This window comes from Corythoichthys intestinalis, chromosome 14, assembly GCF_030265065.1.
Source record: "Corythoichthys intestinalis isolate RoL2023-P3 chromosome 14, ASM3026506v1, whole genome shotgun sequence".
Classification (NCBI taxonomy): domain Eukaryota; kingdom Metazoa; phylum Chordata; class Actinopteri; order Syngnathiformes; family Syngnathidae; genus Corythoichthys; species Corythoichthys intestinalis.
Window position 1 is genome coordinate 53,274,420 of NC_080408.1, and position 21,397 is coordinate 53,295,816.

The 21,397-nt window shown below is 36.8% G+C and overlaps 1 protein-coding gene across 7 annotated transcripts in view; it reads left to right on the top strand.

The window, feature by feature from the left end:
• The window catches only part of LOC130930417 (SUN domain-containing ossification factor-like), a 116,473-nt gene that overhangs the window by 34,421 nt on the left and 60,655 nt on the right, over nt 1-21,397 (top strand). For 6 of the 7 annotated variants that reach the window (XR_009067053.1, XM_057858374.1, XM_057858376.1 and 3 more), the window contains 7 exons: nt 2,582-2,714; nt 2,795-2,912; nt 5,653-5,777; nt 6,847-6,914; nt 8,233-8,340; nt 8,462-8,567; nt 8,730-8,750. Coding sequence is in view for 6 of the 7 variants with exons in the window: in XM_057858374.1 (XP_057714357.1) it covers nt 2,582-2,714; nt 2,795-2,912; nt 5,653-5,777; nt 6,847-6,914; nt 8,233-8,340; nt 8,462-8,567; nt 8,730-8,750 (679 nt within the window). In the remaining variant the exon portion in view is untranslated. The remainder of the gene's footprint in view (nt 1-2,581; nt 2,715-2,794; nt 2,913-5,652; nt 5,778-6,846; nt 6,915-8,232; nt 8,341-8,461; nt 8,568-8,729; nt 8,751-21,397) is intronic. The other variant, XM_057858372.1, reaches the window with a different exon arrangement.

Sequence of the window (21,397 nt, forward strand, 5' to 3'; positions counted from 1 at the left end):
TCTTCCTTGCAGAACGTAGTCAGTTGAGAGAGGTTTGATGGGCGTCTGGCATGAACTGCTCGCTTCAGGTCCCGCCACAGCATTTCAATGGGATTTAGGTCAGGACTTTGACTGGGCCAGTCCAGAACACGAATCTTCTTCTTTTTCAGCCATTCCTTGGTTGTATTGCTGGAATGCTTTGGATCATTATCATGTTGCATGATCCACCTTCTGCCAAGCTTTAACTTCAAAACAGATGGCGTCAGGTTATGTTCTAGGATTTGACAATATTCCTCAGAATTCATGATTCCCTGGACTATGTGGAGTTGTCCAGGTCCTGAGGATGAAAAGCAAGCCCAGATCTTGACATTCCCACCTCCATGCTTCACTGTTGGGAGAAGGTTCTTTTGGTGGTATGCAGTGTTGACTTTTCGCCAGACATGGCGGTTTTGGTTGTGACCAAACAGTTCAATTTTGCACCTACATCAGTTGATGAAAACTCTTTTTAATTTAATCTCGACAACACAACTGTTAAAAAAACAAAAAAAAAACTACTGAATTGATTGATTAGGAAATCAGGTTGAAATAATAGAAAATTCCAAAATGTTGAGGGGGTTCACAAACTTTTGAGCAGCACTGTATATTTTTTCATTTATGCTAGGCTACTTATTCATTTCCTTATGATTTAAAAAAGTCAATGTTTGCGCCATCTTCAAAATATATTCCATTTTACTCTGCGTAATATAAATCAAGTGTACTTATAATTCTTAACGTATGTTACTTATGTTTATTATTTAAAAAAAAAAAAAATGTTTACATGAACTTCAAATTTAATATGTAGAGTATATCTTATGTTCTTAAGTAGTTAAAATTGAGATTTGGCATTTAGTATGTGAGGAAATGAGGGAAAATAAAAATTAGGAGATGGAGGTTGGGGCTATTGCTGTTTTTGTTAACTTTTATTTTGCAAATCATTGAAAAAATACAATTTTGAATGAAAATCAGTTTTTGTATGTGTTGTAGAAATAACGGTGCTAAAACAGTTTTCGTTGCATTTCAGTACTTTAAGAGGTTTGACCACCCCCCCCCCCCCCCCCCCCCGAAAAAAAAAAAGAAAGAAAAATACATAAATAAATACATTTTCTGGCTCCGTGGCAACCTTCACGTTGGGGAATTCCGGTAAGAAATTCTAGCCACTTTCACCCCTGGAGACGCATCAGACGCTACTTCCTACCACTATAGCATCATGCGTGCTAGTTTTTAGATACGTCGATGTAGTTTGTACCGGCTGTCGGCTGCAGTAAAGTTTTTTTTTTTTTTTTTTTTAATTGCTTCTTCCTCTACGCACGTGACATCAGTGCGTTGTCCCGAATTAAAAGTAGCCCGGCAAAACATGTTGCTTAGAGCTGGCAAAATTAAACGATTCCTCGAGGTGAATAAAATTATTCGGATCAGTTTTTAAACTCAAGTTACTCGAGGTGCTCGAGTATTTGTTTCAGCTCTAATGTCAGTATTTTTCAGTTATCTTCACAATTTAACTTGAAGTTGTTTTGGGCATGTTGTAAGTCACAATGAAAACAAAATGGGTGACTAATTCCATCAAAAATATGATTTCCTTATAGCTGTCTGACTTAACTGTAGTTTTAAGTGCAATAAACTTGTTAGTTTTTAATAAAGGTTGTGAGTATAAAACAAAAAGAATTTCTCTTTACATAAGTTGGACCAAAGTGCTGTTCATTCAAATAAAGTGCTGCTGATTGGCTTGTTTTTTTTTTTTTTTTTAATCGTGTGGGCAAAGGGCTGAAATAAATTCTGTCAATGACTCATTTATTTTCTTTAAACAAACTTAATAACAAAATTGAATGAGGACGAGGCATACTGTGACTTTATCAAACAGTTGTTCAGAAATACAATCCATATCCAATTTTAACGCACACTGTCTTATGATAATTTACAATTTAAAAATAATTTTATGTTGAAAGGAGACAAAACTATTATATGAATGGGTTTATGTGTCTGGTTTCTTTATAAAAAGAAATGAGACAACTTTACTCATGTGGTAATATACTTCTCCAAAACAATACAAACGGACAATTAAGACACTAATTAGCATAATTGCAAATTAGCTTAGCGCTCCGTGCTAAGTAGTAACGTCTCATCAACAAAGAATATAAACAATACCATTGGTGTCATTTACTCACCTTTGACGTAGGCACATTGGATCTAACAACACAAAAGAAAATCTAATGCTCCACACTTTGTAATATTGTTGATTCAGCAACCCAGACTGAGTGTAGCAGTGGATGTTGTCTCTTTTGCTTTAATCACTGGCGAGCACACGCAGCCTCACAGTACACACAAACTAGGACCCAAACGGGACGACTCTGCCGGCAAAAATCGATGATCAAATATGTTGGCAGCTAATTCATGAATTGATTTTTATCAATTTAACGGATTAGTTATTGCCATTTTAGCTTGAAATATCTATGTGCAACTATTTTATATCATAACATTTCTGGCAATAAATATGGACTTTTTCATGATATTCTAATGAAATGGAATGCATCCCTGTATGTGTTACTGTGATTTTGTGTTCTTACAGACGTCCTCCGGTAGTTTTGGAGAACATGTCTAACGCTCACACTGCTGGTACCGAAATTCAAATACACCCTTCTTCAAAGGTCCAGGGTAGTCAACACCGTGATAGAAACATATCGCACTCTCTCAACAAACAAGTAGGTACATTGGTACCAAATGACCACTAATCCCTTCGCCAATCATCGAGCCATTCCAGTTTCCATTTTTTCCCTCATAGGATGTGAATTCTGCTGTCACCATCGAGACACATCCCAGTATAAATAACAAAGACCCAGAAGATATTCCGACATTTGACGAGTGGAAACGAAAAATTATGGAGGTTGAGAATGAAAAAAGTAAGATTATATGTGATATGTCTATCATATCTTCATTGTTAGAGGTTGGAGTCTTGGCGCACCTAACAAATTGATTGCGATTCAATTATAAATCGATTATTGATGCACCCCCCCCCCCCCCCCCCAGCTTTTAGCTGTGTTTAATGTTTCGTACATGAGTTGCAAAAAGTGTACAAAAATCCTCTCTGCCTTAAACAAACTACTATTTCACTATCAAGTTAACAGTTCAAAACGGTAAATAAAATACTCAAGTCCCCATTGTGTATCAGCAGCTTTAAACTACATTCAATTAATTTAATGTAGTGAATCAACCGTTAAAGTTGTTTAAATTGCTCCCATTTTTCCATATTTTCCCTTCTGCCTACCTTTGACATGTGAACGTTTTAAAACTGCTTCATCATTTAAAGAAAGATTCAAGTTAAGATTTTGCCGATTTAGGAGTATTTTAGATTAAAAGGTTCGCTCGGAAGGTTCGCTACAACAGCCTTTCAGAAAGTCTACTGCTTTAAGATGGCGGCTGTTAACTAACGCCGGCAAGTCTGTCTTTCGCATCTAGTTCTCTTTACATGTGCTAATGTCCGTCATTTCGCATCTAATTCTATATACATAAGAAATCTACCGTAGCATTATGTGGACTTAGTTTGTAGCAACGTGGGCGTCGTTTGAAGCGGTTGTTGGCCGCAGTCAGGTATTATTATTTTTTTTAATCTAGCGGCATAAATTGTCGGTCCGTTCCTCCCGAAGACGGCGCTGACTGTGCTTTATTTCCGCTTTATTTGGCATATTTCAATAATCAGAATTTGGATGTTTGTGAATCGTTCTCGAATCTTCCACGACCGAATTGCGAATAATCCAAGAATCAGAACTTTTGCACGCCTCTATTCATTGTAGATTAAAGGTGCGTTCTGACAGGCCACGTTCGCTCGCGTTATGCCTGTCACCAAATGCAGTTTTTTGTTCACGCACCGACCTTAGGTCAGCAAAAGATGGAGTCCATGTACCCCGAACAAATGCGGGTTCACGTAACATAGGTAAAATAACGACTTGTGATATAATAAATTGTACATTTTTCTCTTAATGTTACGTCAATCTCCTAATGTTAGATTGAAAGCAGTTTTTGTGTTACGTCGCCTTTGATACTAAACAACTTCCGGTTCACGTAACATAAAAATAAGCAACAAAACGACTTTAATCTCTCAATGTTACAATTTTTTCAACAGATTTTAATCTTGTAATAGTACAATGTACGACATTTTCTAAGAGCTGTCACCACCAACACTGAAATGCACTGCTAATGCCACAACATTAGCTCTTACTCCTCTACATTGGGCTACACAAGTCGTAACATTTTTTTCTCTTTATTCTCCATATCAGAATTTTTTTTTTTTTTTTTCCCAGCGATGCCAAGAATAGCTCTACTAATTTCACTAATGACACAACAATAATCACATGACTCCATTAAACCAATCAGACGCAAGCTTGCTGTTCTATGATCACGCCAGCCTGTTCAATCATGAGGAGTCTTTAAAGCACCGTAAAAATTTTTTGCAGTTTTGTGAGTCTTGCTCTCCTGGAAGTGGCCCGGAAGTCCTTTTCTCCTGTTTATTTTCTCTTGGCAAACCAGCTTGTTATTACCGTGAACTACCGTAAAGGAGTTTGTCAGCAAAAAAACAAACAAGCTTATCTTAATGGCTGCGAATGTGCGAGTAAATGAAGAAAATACTCGCACTGCCTCTAATTTTAGTCGCAAAGTGCCTTTTGGGGGCAGTCTGCGACAAGTTTAAGAACGAAGAAGACAGCGCATCAGTTCACAGGCTTGTAGGCCGCTGCCAGTGATGGGCACCCTCTGCTGTGAGTCAGACGTATTTTTTAATTATTCACTGCCATTTTAAAATTAATCCACGTTTCAGAAAAACATTTCATACATTACCCAGATTACGGAAATACAGGGCCTGTCGTCAGAGTGTTTTATTTGTTATATTTTGAGGGACAGGGACTATTTCCCTTGCATACCAACATGGTAGTGAATAGATTACACCATGTGCCAAGCGGCAATGCAAAGACTTACCTCACAGCGCATCTCCTCCGTGTTTGGAACAAGTGTTATGAAGCGTGCAAAAATTATGATTTCTAAATTCGAGAAAAAAAATGTTTTCCTATTAGATTTGAATGGAAATGCATCAATAATGACAAACCAAATGACAAAAATTTAAAATTTATTATATAATGTTTTGTTTATTCATGACGGACAGGTGAGGCTATGCCTCCCCTGAATGCACATCACTTCATGCATGTCACTAAGTAATATGTTCTCAGACATCTGTCTGGTCTGTTATGGCGAAGCTTTAAATCTCGTATTCTGTACAATGACAATAAAGTCTTTCTATGAAATTCTTATAATATTACGAGTCTAATCTCGCAATATTGCAATTGACTAATCTCGTAGCCCTATTTTTTTTTTTTGGTTCTTTCTTTGAACTTTTCTCGACTGGATATTGATCGTCGGTGAAATCTGTCGCAGGAAAATCAATCCATTAGTCTTCTCTGCCACGTGAAAATTTATTGCAGGGCGCAATCTGTTTGATCAAATTGGCGACATCATGTCACAAGGTCACCTTTCGCCCTTCCACACACAATTGACTTTGTATGGGAATCCATCACGGAATAAGAAAACGCAGCCGGTCTGAATGTGGCATTACATGAATCTTACCTCAAACTAGAAAATTTGTTTTTTCATTAGCTCATTCCATTCGTACTTCTACTAATGGAGGTTCCAATATGCTGAAGAAGTTGCAAAAAAACTTCAACAATTATGCTTCTGTTGAGTGTGGAGCAAAGATCCTTGGTGCTAACCCAGAAGCTAAGGTACCCCCCAGCGCTCACAAATTTCCTAGTCCACTTGGCCTCTTTCTTTCTTGCTTTTAACTGTACAGTGGTACCTTGAGATATGAAGGCTTCATTACACGAAAAATTCATTTTACGAAGTTTTTCAAAGCTTTTTTCACTTCGTTTTACGAAAAGTGATTGAACTTACGAAATACGTTCTATAAAGGATGCTTAATTCTCCCTTGCAGAAAATATATTCAACTTTATTAAACTATAAACACGCCTGTGCTGTCCTCTCTAAGATAGACAGCGAATTGAACTATGAAAGGATGATGCCAGAAGTCTGTTTGTTTTAGTGTCTTCATCGAGCTGTTCCTGACATCAATGGAATAAATCAGTCTTGGTCCTCAATGACATACTGTATTCACAGAAACGTACTTATGTGATTATAATTATATGCTAACACGGCAATAACCGCTACAAACAGTTAAAATGCATTAGCTTGTGTCCGCACATCGTCCAAAGCAACTACGTAACCCACTTTAAGTGTCTGATGACGAGTGAAAACACATAACAAACAATATGAAACATGATACATACAGGTGTTGCCTCTGTAGATGTTTTACAAGCATCAAGAGGCTTTGACGAGACTTTAATGTTTTTAATAGACTTAAAGCACAGTTTCTTTCTCATTCACTTGGCTCTGTGACTTTGTTGCGTGCGTAAATGCGTTCTTCTTTGCGTGCGTTAATGCGTTGTTTACGGGCGTAAATGCATTCTTCTTTGCGTGCGAAAGTCTACGACACTACGTACCCGAAAATGCTTGCGCCAAAATATATTTTTGGCATCATGTTCTATAATCCATGTTATTCAAGGTATTAGCAGTTCGATTAGGTATAAATTGAATGATTCAAATTTATTTGGCTCTTTTTTCAAATTGGTTTTACCCTTACAATTTAACGTGGTGTTTTTAGTACTGCTTGGAGCTAATTAGGTTATTTGAATTTAAAACGTAGTTTATTATACGAACAAATCATGATACGAAAGCCACTCCGGAAGGAATTTCGTATCTTGAGGTACCACTGTATTTGTTTTTTGTCCCTTTCAGAGCACTTCAGCGATATTGAAGGAGAATATGGATTTGTACATGCTAAATCCCTGCAGTAATAAAATCTGGTACGCCTTGTTTCAAACAGCTGTTGTCAGTATGAAAATGAGGTGATTAGCGGTAGGGTTTGGCATCGTTTGAAATTGAACGATTCCGATTCCATGTTTCGATTCTGGCTCCGCACGACTCTCGATTCTGATTCTTTTAAGAGGCAGGGTAAAAAAATTGCATAGTTTATATTATGTCTGAACGTCTCAATGATTTTTTAAAAATTATATGAACTTCTCCCAGGGCTATTTTTAACTTGTACATAAATATCAGTCTTTGAACTTGAATGTGATGGTTTCTTTCCACAGGAGTGCACTTTCACGGAGAAAACATTCCCACATATATTTTGGGCATACATGTAACTTAGGTGGGCACTACAACGAAGCATTGGTATAAATTCTTCTATGGATTATAATTTGATGTTGATGAGGTCAAATGGGTTTCCTTATTTGTAAAACCGATTCTGTTGTGTTTACAGACACATGCAATGTTTATGTTGTGACAGTACCAGTTAGGACAGTGAGTGGCGTTCTACGTGTGTACGTATAATACGTCGAAGAAGAGATGAGAGAATCTGGCTAGGATGCTATCTGATGTCTGCATGTGCTCACTATTACGAGTTCATTCAAAAAGTAATCAAATGCTTCATATAGCTGCTTCTTTCTAAACAAGCAACACAGAGAAACAGATTCTAAAACTAAAGATGCTTTTAATACTGTTGATTTTAATGGAGGCGGCAGCGCGCTACGTAAAGTACGTAGCTGCTCATACAGCTACATTAGCCCGATGTAATAATACGACTTATTCTCGTACTATTTCATCCATCCGTCTGTCCGTCCTTCCATATATCCGCGTCGGGTAATTTATTGTTATACTCACCTGGTTCTGACTGGTTACAGGACTAGGACTGGTGCAGCGTGTCAAATATATGGCTCTCAGCTATGCACTCGGCACTTGTATTCCATGAAGCTGGAGGTGTTTAATCATATTGGTCGTGCAGCCACCTTTGAATGATATAGTTGTGTTGCAAATGTTGACTGGTCTTTTTTTTTTTTTTTTTTGTAAAGTTGAGCCAAACTTTTGAGCGCCGCCGCACCGTGTCTTTGGTTGTAATCAAGGCACAATGCACAAACACGCTTCATGTGGCTGCTTCTTCGTGGTTTTCGGCAGCAATTTTTTTCCCACTCGGCGGTGAGGGCCTCGAAACATGGAATCGAAATTTTAAAATTCGAACGGTTCTGGAAGCATCGGAGTGTTAAAACAGGATCCCATCAATGCTCGATGCCCAACCCTAATTAGCGGTTGCTGAATGTCAGTGTAAGATTTATTCTCTTATAGGTTCATCATTGAGCTGTGTGAGCCCATTCAGGTGAAGCAGTTGGATATTGCCAATTTTGAACTTTTTTCTTCTACACCCAAAGACTTTCTGGTTTTAATCAGTGACAGGTAAACCACAACATACTATGTGATTCAAACATGCAATACACGACTCAATACAGTATTTAATTCATTTTTTTTTTCATGAGGTACTTGTATTCTTGCTATGTTCATGTATATACTCTTCTAGATACCCAACTAACAAATGGCTCAAAATGGGAACTTTTCATGCCCAAGATGAACGCACAGTCCAGAGCTTCCCTTTGGACGAGCAGCTTTATGCTAAATATGTGAAGGTAAGCCCAGTACTGGGTTTTCTTTTTTGTTGGTTTTATCTTGCATAATGATCATCAAACTGCATATGGCTGCTTCTTGTTTAGTAGTACTGTGTATGAAATATATTGTTTTCAGTTCTTCTATACTGCTAACAACTCCTGCCTGTTCTTCTCTTGCTTCAGATGTTCACCAAGTATATAAAGGTTAGCCTGTGTTTTGTGTGTAGTCCCACATTTGAGTAAATTCAGTATAAACCATGTAAGAAAAATGCTTTATTTTCAGACAGATTTCGTTTTTTTTTTTTTGGTTGTTGTACTGATCAGATGGATATTTTCCATTATTCATCATCATGGCTGTGATTGTGGCTTTTTATTTATTTATTTTTATTTTTATTTTTTTTAGCGAATGCAGCTGGACAAAAAAATTTTCTTTTGTCTGATCAGCTTCAATTCTAATATTGCTGCTAACGACACTGCAATCCATTTTCCTACATTGGGAACTTAAATGACATTAATCTAATACATTCTGTTGAATCATCCTACATACCCACAACTAAGATCTTTTCACACGACTGCCGTTTGTTTACTACAACTTATTATTAGAGCCAAAGAAAGGAAGGAATAGGACAGCAAGATTTAAAGTCGTTGTGTTAGTTTGACTTAAAATTGTGGTATTAGTTTGAGAATAAAGTCATAGCTCCCAGCTAAAGTAAGATAACTTTTTTATGAACATAATGCAATAGTGGATTGGAACGCTATAGTGGATCTCGTGAGCCTACATTTTATTGCATAAAAAAGAAATCTCATCTACATCAAATTTCAATCTAGTATTAGAGCCGAATAAAAATAAAAAAGTATTACGCTGCCCTCATTTGGTGTCGTAATTGTTGTAAATACCAATTGTCGAGTGGAATTTTGCATATGAGCCCCCCGCAAGTAGTGGGAGAACTGGGGACTGGACAACTGGGAATTAATTATTAAGGTTGATACTGGCCCTTGAAAATCCTTGAATTTCACTGTCGTGTTTTCAAGGTTTGAAAAATGCTTGAATGTGATGGCACACAATATTTCTCATCACTGCCTAAAAATGTAAATGATTAAATAATGAAACTAAATTTGGTTCATTACTGCTATGCGCTCATTCTGAAGTTGCTTTCGCTTGATGCCCTGCGTCGGTCCACCGAACAGCAGGCTATTACTACGCCAGCACCTCTGCTATTGGACAGATGTTTCCACAAAATGCCAGGATCAAACCCTCAAAAGGGGTTTCAGAATTGACACCTTTCAAACTATAGTTCTCAAGCCTTCAGGGTTGTAGAACATTTTTGAAGACGTTTGCATACTTGACAGAAGGCACCATATTTTGTTTCTGCCTCATCGTTTAAAAAAAAAAAAAAAAAAAAAAAAAAAAGAAAGTAAAAGGAGAAAGAAATCGCAAAATACACGGTTTAGTACTTGGTTAGCATTCTGAGTAGAGCTCTCATGTATATATACGAGTTTACAGTATACAGTGGGGAGAACAAGTATTTGATCCACTGCCAATTTTGCTGGTTTTCCCACTTGCAAAGCATGTAGAGGTCTGTAATTTGTGTCATAAGTTCTCTTCAACTGTGAGGGACGGAATCTAATACAAAAAAAACAGAAAATCACGTTGTATGATTTTTAAATAATAAATTTGCATTTAATTGCATGAAATAAGTATTTGATAGAGAGTAATAAAATACACCTTGTGTCAAGTAGGGTTCATGCCCCCGATGATTTATGACTTTGACCTCTGTGACCCCGCCCCCTTTGATTGTAGTCCTTTGATCTCTATTGTGATGACAGATGATTGATGACCCCTCCCCCCTTTCTCCTTTGATCGTAGTCCTTTGATCTATATTGTGATGACAGATGATTTATTACCCCGCCCCCCTTTCCCCCTTTGATCGTAGTCCTTTGATCTCTATTGGTGATGACAGATGATTTATGACCCCGCCCCCCCGGACCCCTTTGATTGCAGTCCTTTGATCTATGTTGGTATGATGTCATTGATGTGGTTTTGGTCATGACAGATGTTTTACAACTTTGAAGTTTAGCGCATGCGCGTTCCAGGGTATGGGTTATGTCCGTACATGTCCCCCCTAGAAAAAAACGTAATAGGTGTGGGGCCGTGTTTAGCGCATGCGTGCTCCGGGGTATGGGTTATGGATCTAATTTGGATTGAGTTAATTAAAGGGGTATTTTTGATGGATCTAATTGGGTTTAAAGTTTTTTTTTTTTTTTTTTTTTTTTTTTTTGATGGATCAAATTTGGATTGAGTTAATTAAAGGGTCTTGTAAGGTTTTGATGGATCTAGTTGAGGGGTAATTAAAGGGTTTAGGGTTAGGGTATGACTTAATGGTTTGTAATTAGAGGGTTATTGTGGTGTTGATTGATCTAATTGGGGAGTTATTTAAAGGGTTTTTGGATGGGTCTAATTTGTGGCGTTAAATTAAAGGGCTTATGTGTGGTTTTGATGGATCTAATTGTGTAGTTAATTAAAGGGTTTTGTGTGGTTTTGATGGATCTAATTAGATCTAGTTAATTAAAGGTTTATTGTTGTTGTTTTTTTTCGGTTTGGATGGATCTAATTTTTTTTTTTTTGGGGGGGGGGGTTAATTAAAAGTGTTTGTGATCATGGGTGTGTCTTAATTGGGTGTATGTCCATATATGTCCAAACGAGACGTTGTCACGGATGTTAGGATATGTGCGGTCATGCCCCTCTACAAAAAAAAAAAGGGGGGGGGGGGGCGTGTTTAGCGCATGCGTGCTCCGGGGTTTTGGGAAATGTACGGACATGCCCCGCCCCCCCCCCCCCCCCCCAAGAAAAAAATTAATGGGGGCTGGGGGCGTGTTAAGCGCATGCGTTCTCACGGATGTTGAGACATGTCCGTACATGTCCTAACGAAGAATCGGAAGTAGTAGGGCGTGGCTAGCGCCTGGGCTAGTCGTAGCCAAAGCGATGTCCCCTTTGACCCGTACCTATTTGGAAACAAGGGGGGTTATGGGAAAGTGTGGGTGAGAAGGGGTAACTTGTCTAGGCATGTTCATGCATGTCCGGACAAAGCCTCCATGGGAGGGTGTGGTCTGTGTGTAGGCTAATTTTGTAGCAATGAGTGAGTGAGTATTTTTCCGGCGAATCTTTTACCTTCTGGATGAAGTCTCTTCTGTCAGGTTTGTGGTTCTATAATAAGTTTTAAGAAGTCTTGCACGACTTCAATTTCAAGCATTTGTGAAACTACAGTTTTTATATCAAAGTAACTTCATTCCATTTACTCAAAGTACAGCGTCTTTCAAGTATGAAGTTTGCTTGATCATTTCACCACAGATACTACAGGCAGAGCATTGACTTCAACTCCAGACAGCTTTTTGCTGCAACTATAGTTTGGTACTAATGTATACATATATACACTTAGGCAAATAACTATGTATTTCAACCGGATTTAATTCATTCTATTTCGCAAAGTTAGCATGCTCTCTATATCTTTAAAAGTAACCAAATAAGAGTTGGTGACATACCAGTTTTGTTGCCGAAGAGTCTTTTCTCCCCAACTTCTTCCTTGCGATTCCGCGGGCCGACTGATTCGAACCATGTCTCAAAACTCGACGCGAATCTCCGCCCCTCTTCCATAGCATGGAAGCATAGTGTTCTAGTTATTATGCAGTCGACCTAACATACAGTTTCAGAGGTTTGCACTGGTGAACGGTCAGAAGTTTACATTCGAGTTTTCTCAACAGACTGTAATATATTTGATCCAAATAAATACCAAATGCTCTAAAATACTGTATATAGTGTTCTTATTCTTCAATCAGTTAATATACACATCTTTGATGTGAAAGATGTTATAGAATGTATAAGGTGATAACTTGTAGAACATGAAAAGCACAACATAAAATGTTGAATATGAACTACTACTGCGTCCGAAGTGTTATGTAGATATTATGTGAATGTTCATACTTGTAATTCTTGAGGTTTGAGGATTTACTTCCTACTACAAAACACATTGTCTCTAAACTCGGTATATTTGGATATTTATGGAAATGTAACTATTTCGTTGTTAGTACGTTTATAAAGAGTTTAGTAAGCGAGATGACTAAAGTTATACACTACATGAGACAGTAATTCATTTACTTTTAGGGAGAAGTAATTTTTAGCTGTAACTCATTACTTTTTAAAAGTAAGATGACCAACAGTGGTTACAAGTTAACTTTTTGTGTTTAAGAATGACAACTGCCATCTTGATATTACAGTGAGCAAACAATAGGATGATGTACAACTCAGTTTCATTGCAAACGTATTAGTTCAAGAGTGTTCCATTTAAAAGACCCCCTAACATAAGAAAAACAAATGGGAACTAATATTCACTTTGAAACTAAAATTACATGACATAAAATGTTGAATATAAAAGAATGCTACTTGTAGTTCAGCGGGTTGGACTATTTATACATTTATGTTAATGTAATTATTTCCTTGTTAGTATGTTTTTAAAGAGTTTAGTAAGCGAGATGAATAAGTTATACAGTACATGAGTTACTAACTCATATAGTCTTTTTGGCAAAAGTATTTTTTAACTGTAACTCATTACGTTTTTTTTTAAAGATTAACAACACTGGTTACAAGTTAACTTTATGTGTTTAAGAACGACAACTGCCTTCTTACTATTAAAATGAGCAAAACAATAGGACGATGTACAACTCAGTTTCATTACAAGCGTATTAGTCCAAGAGTGTTCCATTTAAAAGACCCCCTATCTTAACAAAAACAAATAGGAACTAATGTTCACAAAATTACACAGCATAGAATATTGAACATAAAAGAATGCTACATCTAAAGAGTTATATGTTAGAATATTTTTAAAGAATTCAGTAAGCGCAATGAATAAGTTTAAACAGTATCCAGACCAAATTGACAGCCAGCTGAGTTATACTAGCCATCTCCACCCCCACATATTTTTAAAGAATTCAGTAAGCGCAATGAATAAGTTTAAACAGTATCCAGACCAAATTGACAGCCAGCTGAGTTCTACTAGCCATCTCCACCCCCACCTGCAAACACATACAACGTGATAAAAGATACATCTGAAAGTGTCCATTTCAACAAGGGGCAAAAAAAGCAGGTTTCAAAGACCTAGACAATTATGTATTTAAAAATATCTGCAATGATACTATTATCTTGTTATTTCAAAAGATTTTATGAACATTACTTTAGTACAGTACGCATTTGTTTTGTGCATATATTAATTTCACATGCTAAAGAAATGTTTGTACGCCTGATACAGTTGGTATACCTTCTCTTACAAAATCATCTTGTAATTGCATAATAAGCGCTCTTATGCAAACGTGTTCATTTGAAAAGTGCAACAAGCAACAAATACGGTACCTCCAAAAGCATACTGCACATATCTGAACAATGATGAAGGAGGGGAATATGTTGGACCATTTTTAACCTTCTGTCTGTTTGTATTCCAAAAGCTACTACTTACACACACTTATCTCATACCTGAGTCAATCCAAGTTAATTAAAGAAATATTCAGAACAGTATATGTTGCGTTAGCAAGTCTGATAAAAAATTAAAAAATAAAAAAATAAAAACATTCAAATAAGAGTTAGGTAGTTACATACCGGCTTTGTCAATTGACCATACGTGTGCGCATTTTGAAGATGAGTCACGTTTCTCATTGGTTCTCTCATTGGTTATTCAAAATCATTCTAAAATACTTCAGCCATAAAACTATTCATTTAACTTTCTGCCAATAATGCAATTCCGTGCAATTGAGGTGGCACTGTCATGACTGAATGTCAGACTGTCATGCCTCATTGTGTGAAGTTTGCTCGTTCTTCCCCACTCCATGTGTGGAGTTTCCTCCCACATTCCAAAAAACATGCATGTTAGGACTATTTAACGCATCAAATTGGCCACATAATTTTTTGGGTTGTCTGGAAATTAGTCTGGTAACCCTTCCATTTTGGAAGGATCTTAGTGTTCGCGGCATGCTCGTAAGGCCTCCTATTTTTACCCATTACATACTTTCCTGAAGACTTAAAGATTGGCATTATTTTTTTTTTCTTCCTCAAAACCCTGTTTGTTTGTTGTTTTATTTTTTTTTAATAAGAGCAACTTTATGTATCTTTAATACATCATAATAAAATATGTCCACACCATTTAGCAGTCTAAATTTGTCTTTTGAAAACTTCAGCTGTACACTCACTGACGTCATGCTATTGGCTCCAGCCATCCTGTGTGGACTCTGCATGTTCTCCCCCTGTCGATGTCGATGTGAAACTCTAAATAAGCTTCATAAGTCACATCGACGTACCTCTTTTTTCACTAGCAGGCCAAAGTGTTCCACGGTGTGTCTGTGGTTTAAAAGAAAAAAACTACAGTAAACATCAGTGAATCAAGAACTCTTGTGTCACCACGTGTGAACAATCCGTCATCCTCAGTGTACCTTTTTATACCATCCGCCAACAACGATGGCAGGTACAGTATTCTATTTTTTTCCTTAATTTTATTAATACGTCGTATAATACATGTTTTTGGGTAGTTATTTTTAGGTTTAGGGGGTATTTAGGGGGACCTAAAGGGTTAATTCCGATTTATGCGGTAATTTGGGTTATGTCGTCAGCGTAAGAACGGATCTCGTTCGTAACCCGGGGGACTACCTGTAATTTGTATTGTATTGTGTGAGAAAATTGTATTCATGCTTAAATCACAACCATTATACATCATATTTTGCATGCTTTTGTTATGCTTGCATGAGAACATTGTAGCATAGAGCATCATTGTTATATTAACCGGCTTGAGTGTGCCTTCCCATAGCCTTGACTATCGTAGACTGTATCACAATATGCCCAAATATGGACTGTTATGTTCCTGTGCTTTCCAATGTGCCCTGAATGAATACAAAGGGCGACTGTGGCTTATCATCGTTCTAGCCAGAGCCGGTGTTGAAGGTCGTATCTTGAGGTGTTTTTCCCCCTACTGGAGATGTTTTTCTGTGGAAAACCACCAGAGTTGATACTTAAGTTTCAGTCTCGTTTTCATAGGTATCGTTTCACAGTAAGCATCCTTGGGTAACGCCCTTTCAACAGTATAAATGTCCAACCTCTATTGTACTTATGGGTGATCACAGCTCCTGGCAGAATCACATCATTTTGTACCCCTGATATATCATGTTTATAAAGTCTTCGAAGCAGGCAATCTTTGGTTGGTCGTATTCATTTCTCTCATCGAGCTATCGAGGTAACACTTGTCTTGGAGTTCAAACCTGAATTTCCCTGACATATTGTACTGATTTTTTTGTGGTTGTTGTTGTTGTTAGAGACTAAATACAAAATGGAAAAAGATTCACTTAAAATTAGAGAAAAGTAAAACAAACAGAAATTTCCACATGAATGCAAAATTTCAAAAAATGAACATGCAAAATGAAATGAAAAATAACTAAATATTACATTGATAAAATGCAAAGTAACAAAAAAAAACTTTGACTATGTTCAAAAAAGAATACGTGGGCAGACCGCATTCATACGAATGGCTGGCTGTCAAGTATATACGGAGGCAAGTTGATGATAAAAACGGTCCCTTCTGAATTTTCAACAGCGTATATTCTATAAGAGGCACTTTATAATGTCTATGTTGAGCTTTATTGGTATGTGCGTGGCGTATTATATATTTTATCTAGGTGACGAGCTATTTTCTACTTTTTAAGCTGACTCTGCTAACTGGGAATGTATCGCCAGGGATAAATTCATTAAGTCGCTACCTCTTTAAATTGTCAACTCTTTCAGAGGCCCTTTGTGACGTTCACACTCATCTATATTTGTGACTATTGGTACATGACTGGCTTTCACGTGCTAATTAGCTCGATTTTGTAAGCTTTGAGCTAAGGTATCACCTTCATGGAAGAGTAGCAGGTCGATGCATGACAACCTGTATTGTTTACACCAAAATGTTTGACATTATTATATTATAGAGATCTGTATAGATTGAAAAGTGATGTCAACAAACAATAAACACAAATTTATAATACAAAACTAATTTCATGTTATTTTATTAGGTCAAATTTTCATGAACTGCTTCTGCTGGGGACTGCTGCTGGCTGTAGGCCAAATGTAGCCCATTTTTCAAATAGCAAAAAACATATTAAATAGGCCTTTTATTTCATGTTTTGACGGCTGAACGTTGCCATCCATTTTTTCTGCTGCTCTAATTCTTTGCGGAAGCCATGCTGCACAACCAACAATCAAAGGCCGCTGATCCATAAAATGTTAGGTGTAAACAATGAACCACGACACCAATTTCATCAATTGTTCAATAAAAAATGTTTTTCTTTATCAAGGGGTAATAACTTGTTATTGTTATACATTACACAAAGAAAATAATACAATTTTGTTCCTGTCTTGTAATCATTGTATTTGTGTTGCTTGGGTCCAAGCTAAATGAAAAATGCCTCTAAAAAGGTACAGGTTTGGTTTTGCTAAAATTAGAGGCTATATTAAAAATTTGAGTTAAGCAGGAAATGTTTGTTAAACGTAATTTCAGGTCAAACAGTCTATAAAATAAGGAATATGTACACACACACACACATATACATATAAGCATTAGAACGTACAACAGTAAAGAAAAGTGGAAAATATAATTTAAAAGTCGTGACCTCAACCGTTTTGGGAAACAAAAGTGGTTTTATATGACAATGCGACAAAACAAACTAGGATGTGCCATTCAGAACTTGGGAATAAAATATGTTATACATGGTGTTAGCTTTAATATATTACCACAGGTAGGTGAATCAAGGAAATCTAGACATTTTCTGGAAAAACAGCATTCTTGTTGAACGTTGAATGGACAATCTCAATGCCTACAGATAAAAAATTACCATAATTTTCGGAATATGGTGTCCACATATTATTACACTAAAATACTTGCAGCTCAATGGCCTGTAAAAATCCAGAAATAAGCCGCGCAGGACCAGAAACCACAAATTGAATGAATAAAGTATTTTCCCCTTTTTTTCTTCCTATCCCCTTTTAGCCATGCTAGACATTGCCACAAATGTGATTGCTGAAAACTTGGGTCGTAACTGGCGTAGATTAGGACGACAGCTGGGTATGAGTGAAAGTAAGCTGGATTCCGTCTCAACGAGACATCCGAACGATTTGGACGAGACTGCCAGAGAGCTGCTGAAGGAATGGCGCAAGAGTCGTGGATCCGAAGACTGCGCTAAAGACTTAGTTAGGGCTCTCAGGGCATGCCACCAAAATCTCACAGCTGATAAAATGGAGTATGCCTGGATGGTACCTCAATAGAGAGCCAATGACATATTAATATTTAACCAATGTATATAATGCAGCAGATTTGTGGTCATTTAGAAAATGTATTAAGATAAAGGTGCACATAACACAAGCTGAGATTGTTGGACAGACCAGTTTTTTTTTTTACAGTATTTGCCCGGTATATAAAATTCTTTTTTTTTACTTGTATATGAGTACTTTTTTTTTTTTTGGACGATTACTTTTACTTGAGTAATATTATTTTGAAGTAACGCTACTTTTACGTGAGTAAAATTTTTGGCCACTCTCCCACTTCTGGCAAACAGACGTAACTCAGACCTTATAGGTGTTCCACCTGCTGAAATAAGGAATCCTAAAATTAAATTTTAAATCACAGTTTAATAGAAATAATTTAATAGAAATAATTAAAAAAAAAAAAAAAAAAAAGATTACATTTTTAAAGACAAATCATTAAAATAATCATTTATAAAAATAAATTGATCATTTAAAATTTTAAAATAATTAATCATTAAAAATAAGTTCATAAAATAATTAATCATTAAAATAAAAACACATTCATTCCTTTTCAATGCCGCTTAGCCTCACGAGGGTCGCGGATGTGCTGGAGCCTATCCTAGCTTACTACGGGCAGTTGGCGGGGTACAGCCTGAATCGGTTAACAGCCAATCGCAGGCCACAATGAGACGTGCAACCATTCACGTATACAGTCATACCCAGAGCGATATAAAGAGAGTGGCGACACCCCCATAGGGATCGATTATCCGATTTTACTTCCGGGTTTTCCGGGTTACGGAGCCTCGGGTAGTTGCAAGCACAAGCAGAACTGTAGTGGTTTTCAATGAAACTGACAGCGGTAGTTGCGACATTTATGGGAAAATGGATATAATCATGTATCTAAGTGATTTGATTTTGTCATTGCATTATAACATATATTCAAATGTTAGTTTTACATTTGGAGGCGTAAGGCGACAGCTGAAAACTATGTAAACTGTTACACAGAAGTGAACTTTCCGATGTGGAGTGAAAGTTTCATGTTTGTTTGGCATTTCCATGAGAAATCAACTTTTACATTGAAATGCAGGATGACTTAGGTTTTTCGTTTTTCACAACAAGAATGCTGTTTTTCCAGAAAATGTCTAGATTTCCTTGATTCACCTACCTGTGGTAATATATTAAAGCTAACACCATGTATAACATATTTTATTCCCAAGTTCTGAATGGCACATCCTAGTTTGTTTTGTCGCATTGTCATATAAAACCACTTTTGTTTCCCAAAACGTTTGAGGTCACGACTTTTAAATTATATTTTCCACTTTTCTTTACTGTTGTACGTTCTAATGCTTATATGTATATGTGTGTGTGTGTGTGTGTGTACATATTCCTTATTTTATAGACTGTTTGACCTGAAATTACGTTTAACAAACATTTCCTGCTTAACTCAAATTTTTAATATAGCCTCTAATTTTAGCAAAACCAAACCTGTACCTTTTTAGAGGCATTTTTCATTTAGCTTGGACCCAAGCAACACAAATACAATGATTACAAGACAGGAACAAAATTGTATTATTTTCTTTGTGTAATGTATAACAATAACAAGTTATTACCCCTTGATAAAGAAAAACATTTTTTATTGAACAATTGATGAAATTGGTGTCGTGGTTCATTGTTTACACCTAACATTTTATGGATCAGCGGCCTTTGATTGTTGGTTGTGCAGCATGGCTTCCGCAAAGAATTAGAGCAGCAGAAAAAATGGATGGCAACGTTCAGCCGTCAAAACATGAAATAAAAGGCCTATTTAATATGTTTTTTGCTATTTGAAAAATGGGCTACATTTGGCCTACAGCCAGCAGCAGTCCCCAGCAGAAGCAGTTCATGAAAATTTGACCTAATAAAATAACATGAAATTAGTTTTGTATTATAAATTTGTGTTTATTGTTTGTTGACATCACTTTTCAATCTATACAGATCTCTATAATATAATAATGTCAAACATTTTGGTGTAAACAATACAGGTTGTCATGCATCGACCTGCTACTCTTCCATGAAGGTGATACCTTAGCTCAAAGCTTACAAAATCGAGCTAATTAGCACGTGAAAGCCAGTCATGTACCAATAGTCACAAATATAGATGAGTGTGAACGTCACAAAGGGCCTCTGAAAGAGTTGACAATTTAAAGAGGTAGCGACTTAATGAATTTATCCCTGGCGATACATTCCCAGTTAGCAGAGTCAGCTTAAAAAGTAGAAAATAGCTCGTCACCTAGATAAAATATATAATACGCCACGCACATACCAATAAAGCTCAACATAGACATTATAAAGTGCCTCTTATAGAATATACGCTGTTGAAAATTCAGAAGGGACCGTTTTTATCATCAACTTGCCTCCGTATATACTTGACAGCCAGCCATTCGTATGAATGCGGTCTGCCCACGTATTCTTTTTTGAACATAGTCAAAGTTTTTTTTTGTTACTTTGCATTTTATCAATGTAATATTTAGTTATTTTTCATTTCATTTTGCATGTTCATTTTTTGAAATTTTGCATTCATGTGGAAATTTCTGTTTGTTTTACTTTTCTCTAATTTTAAGTGAATCTTTTTCCATTTTGTATTTAGTCTCTAACAACAACAACAACCACAAAAAAATCAGTACAATATGTCAGGGAAATTCAGGTTTGAACTCCAAGACAAGTGTTACCTCGATAGCTCGATGAGAGAAATGAATACGACCAACCAAAGATTGCCTGCTTCGAAGACTTTATAAACATGATATATCAGGGGTACAAAATGATGTGATTCTGCCAGGAGCTGTGATCACCCATAAGTACAATAGAGGTTGGACATTTATACTGTTGAAAGGGCGTTACCCAAGGATGCTTACTGTGAAACGATACCTATGAAAACGAGACTGAAACTTAAGTATCAACTCTGGTGGTTTTCCACAGAAAAACATCTCCAGTAGGGGGAAAAACACCTCAAGATACGACCTTCAACACCGGCTCTGGCTAGAACGATGATAAGCCACAGTCGCCCTTTGTATTCATTCAGGGCACATTGGAAAGCACAGGAACATAACAGTCCATATTTGGGCATATTGTGATACAGTCTACGATAGTCAAGGCTATGGGAAGGCACACTCAAGCCGGTTAATATAACAATGATGCTCTATGCTACAATGTTCTCATGCAAGCATAACAAAAGCATGCAAAATATGATGTATAATGGTTGTGATTTAAGCATGAATACAATTTTCTCACACAATACAATACAAATTACAGGTAGTCCCCCGGGTTACGAACGAGATCCGTTCTTACGCTGACGACATAACCCAAATTACCGCATAAATCGGAATTAACCCTTTAGGTCCCCCTAAATACCCCCTAAACCTAAAAATAACTACCCAAAAACATGTATTATACGACGTATTAATAAAATTAAGGAAAAAAATAGAATACTGTACCTGCCATCGTTGTTGGCGGATGGTATAAAAAGGTACACTGAGGATGACGGATTGTTCACACGTGGTGACACAAG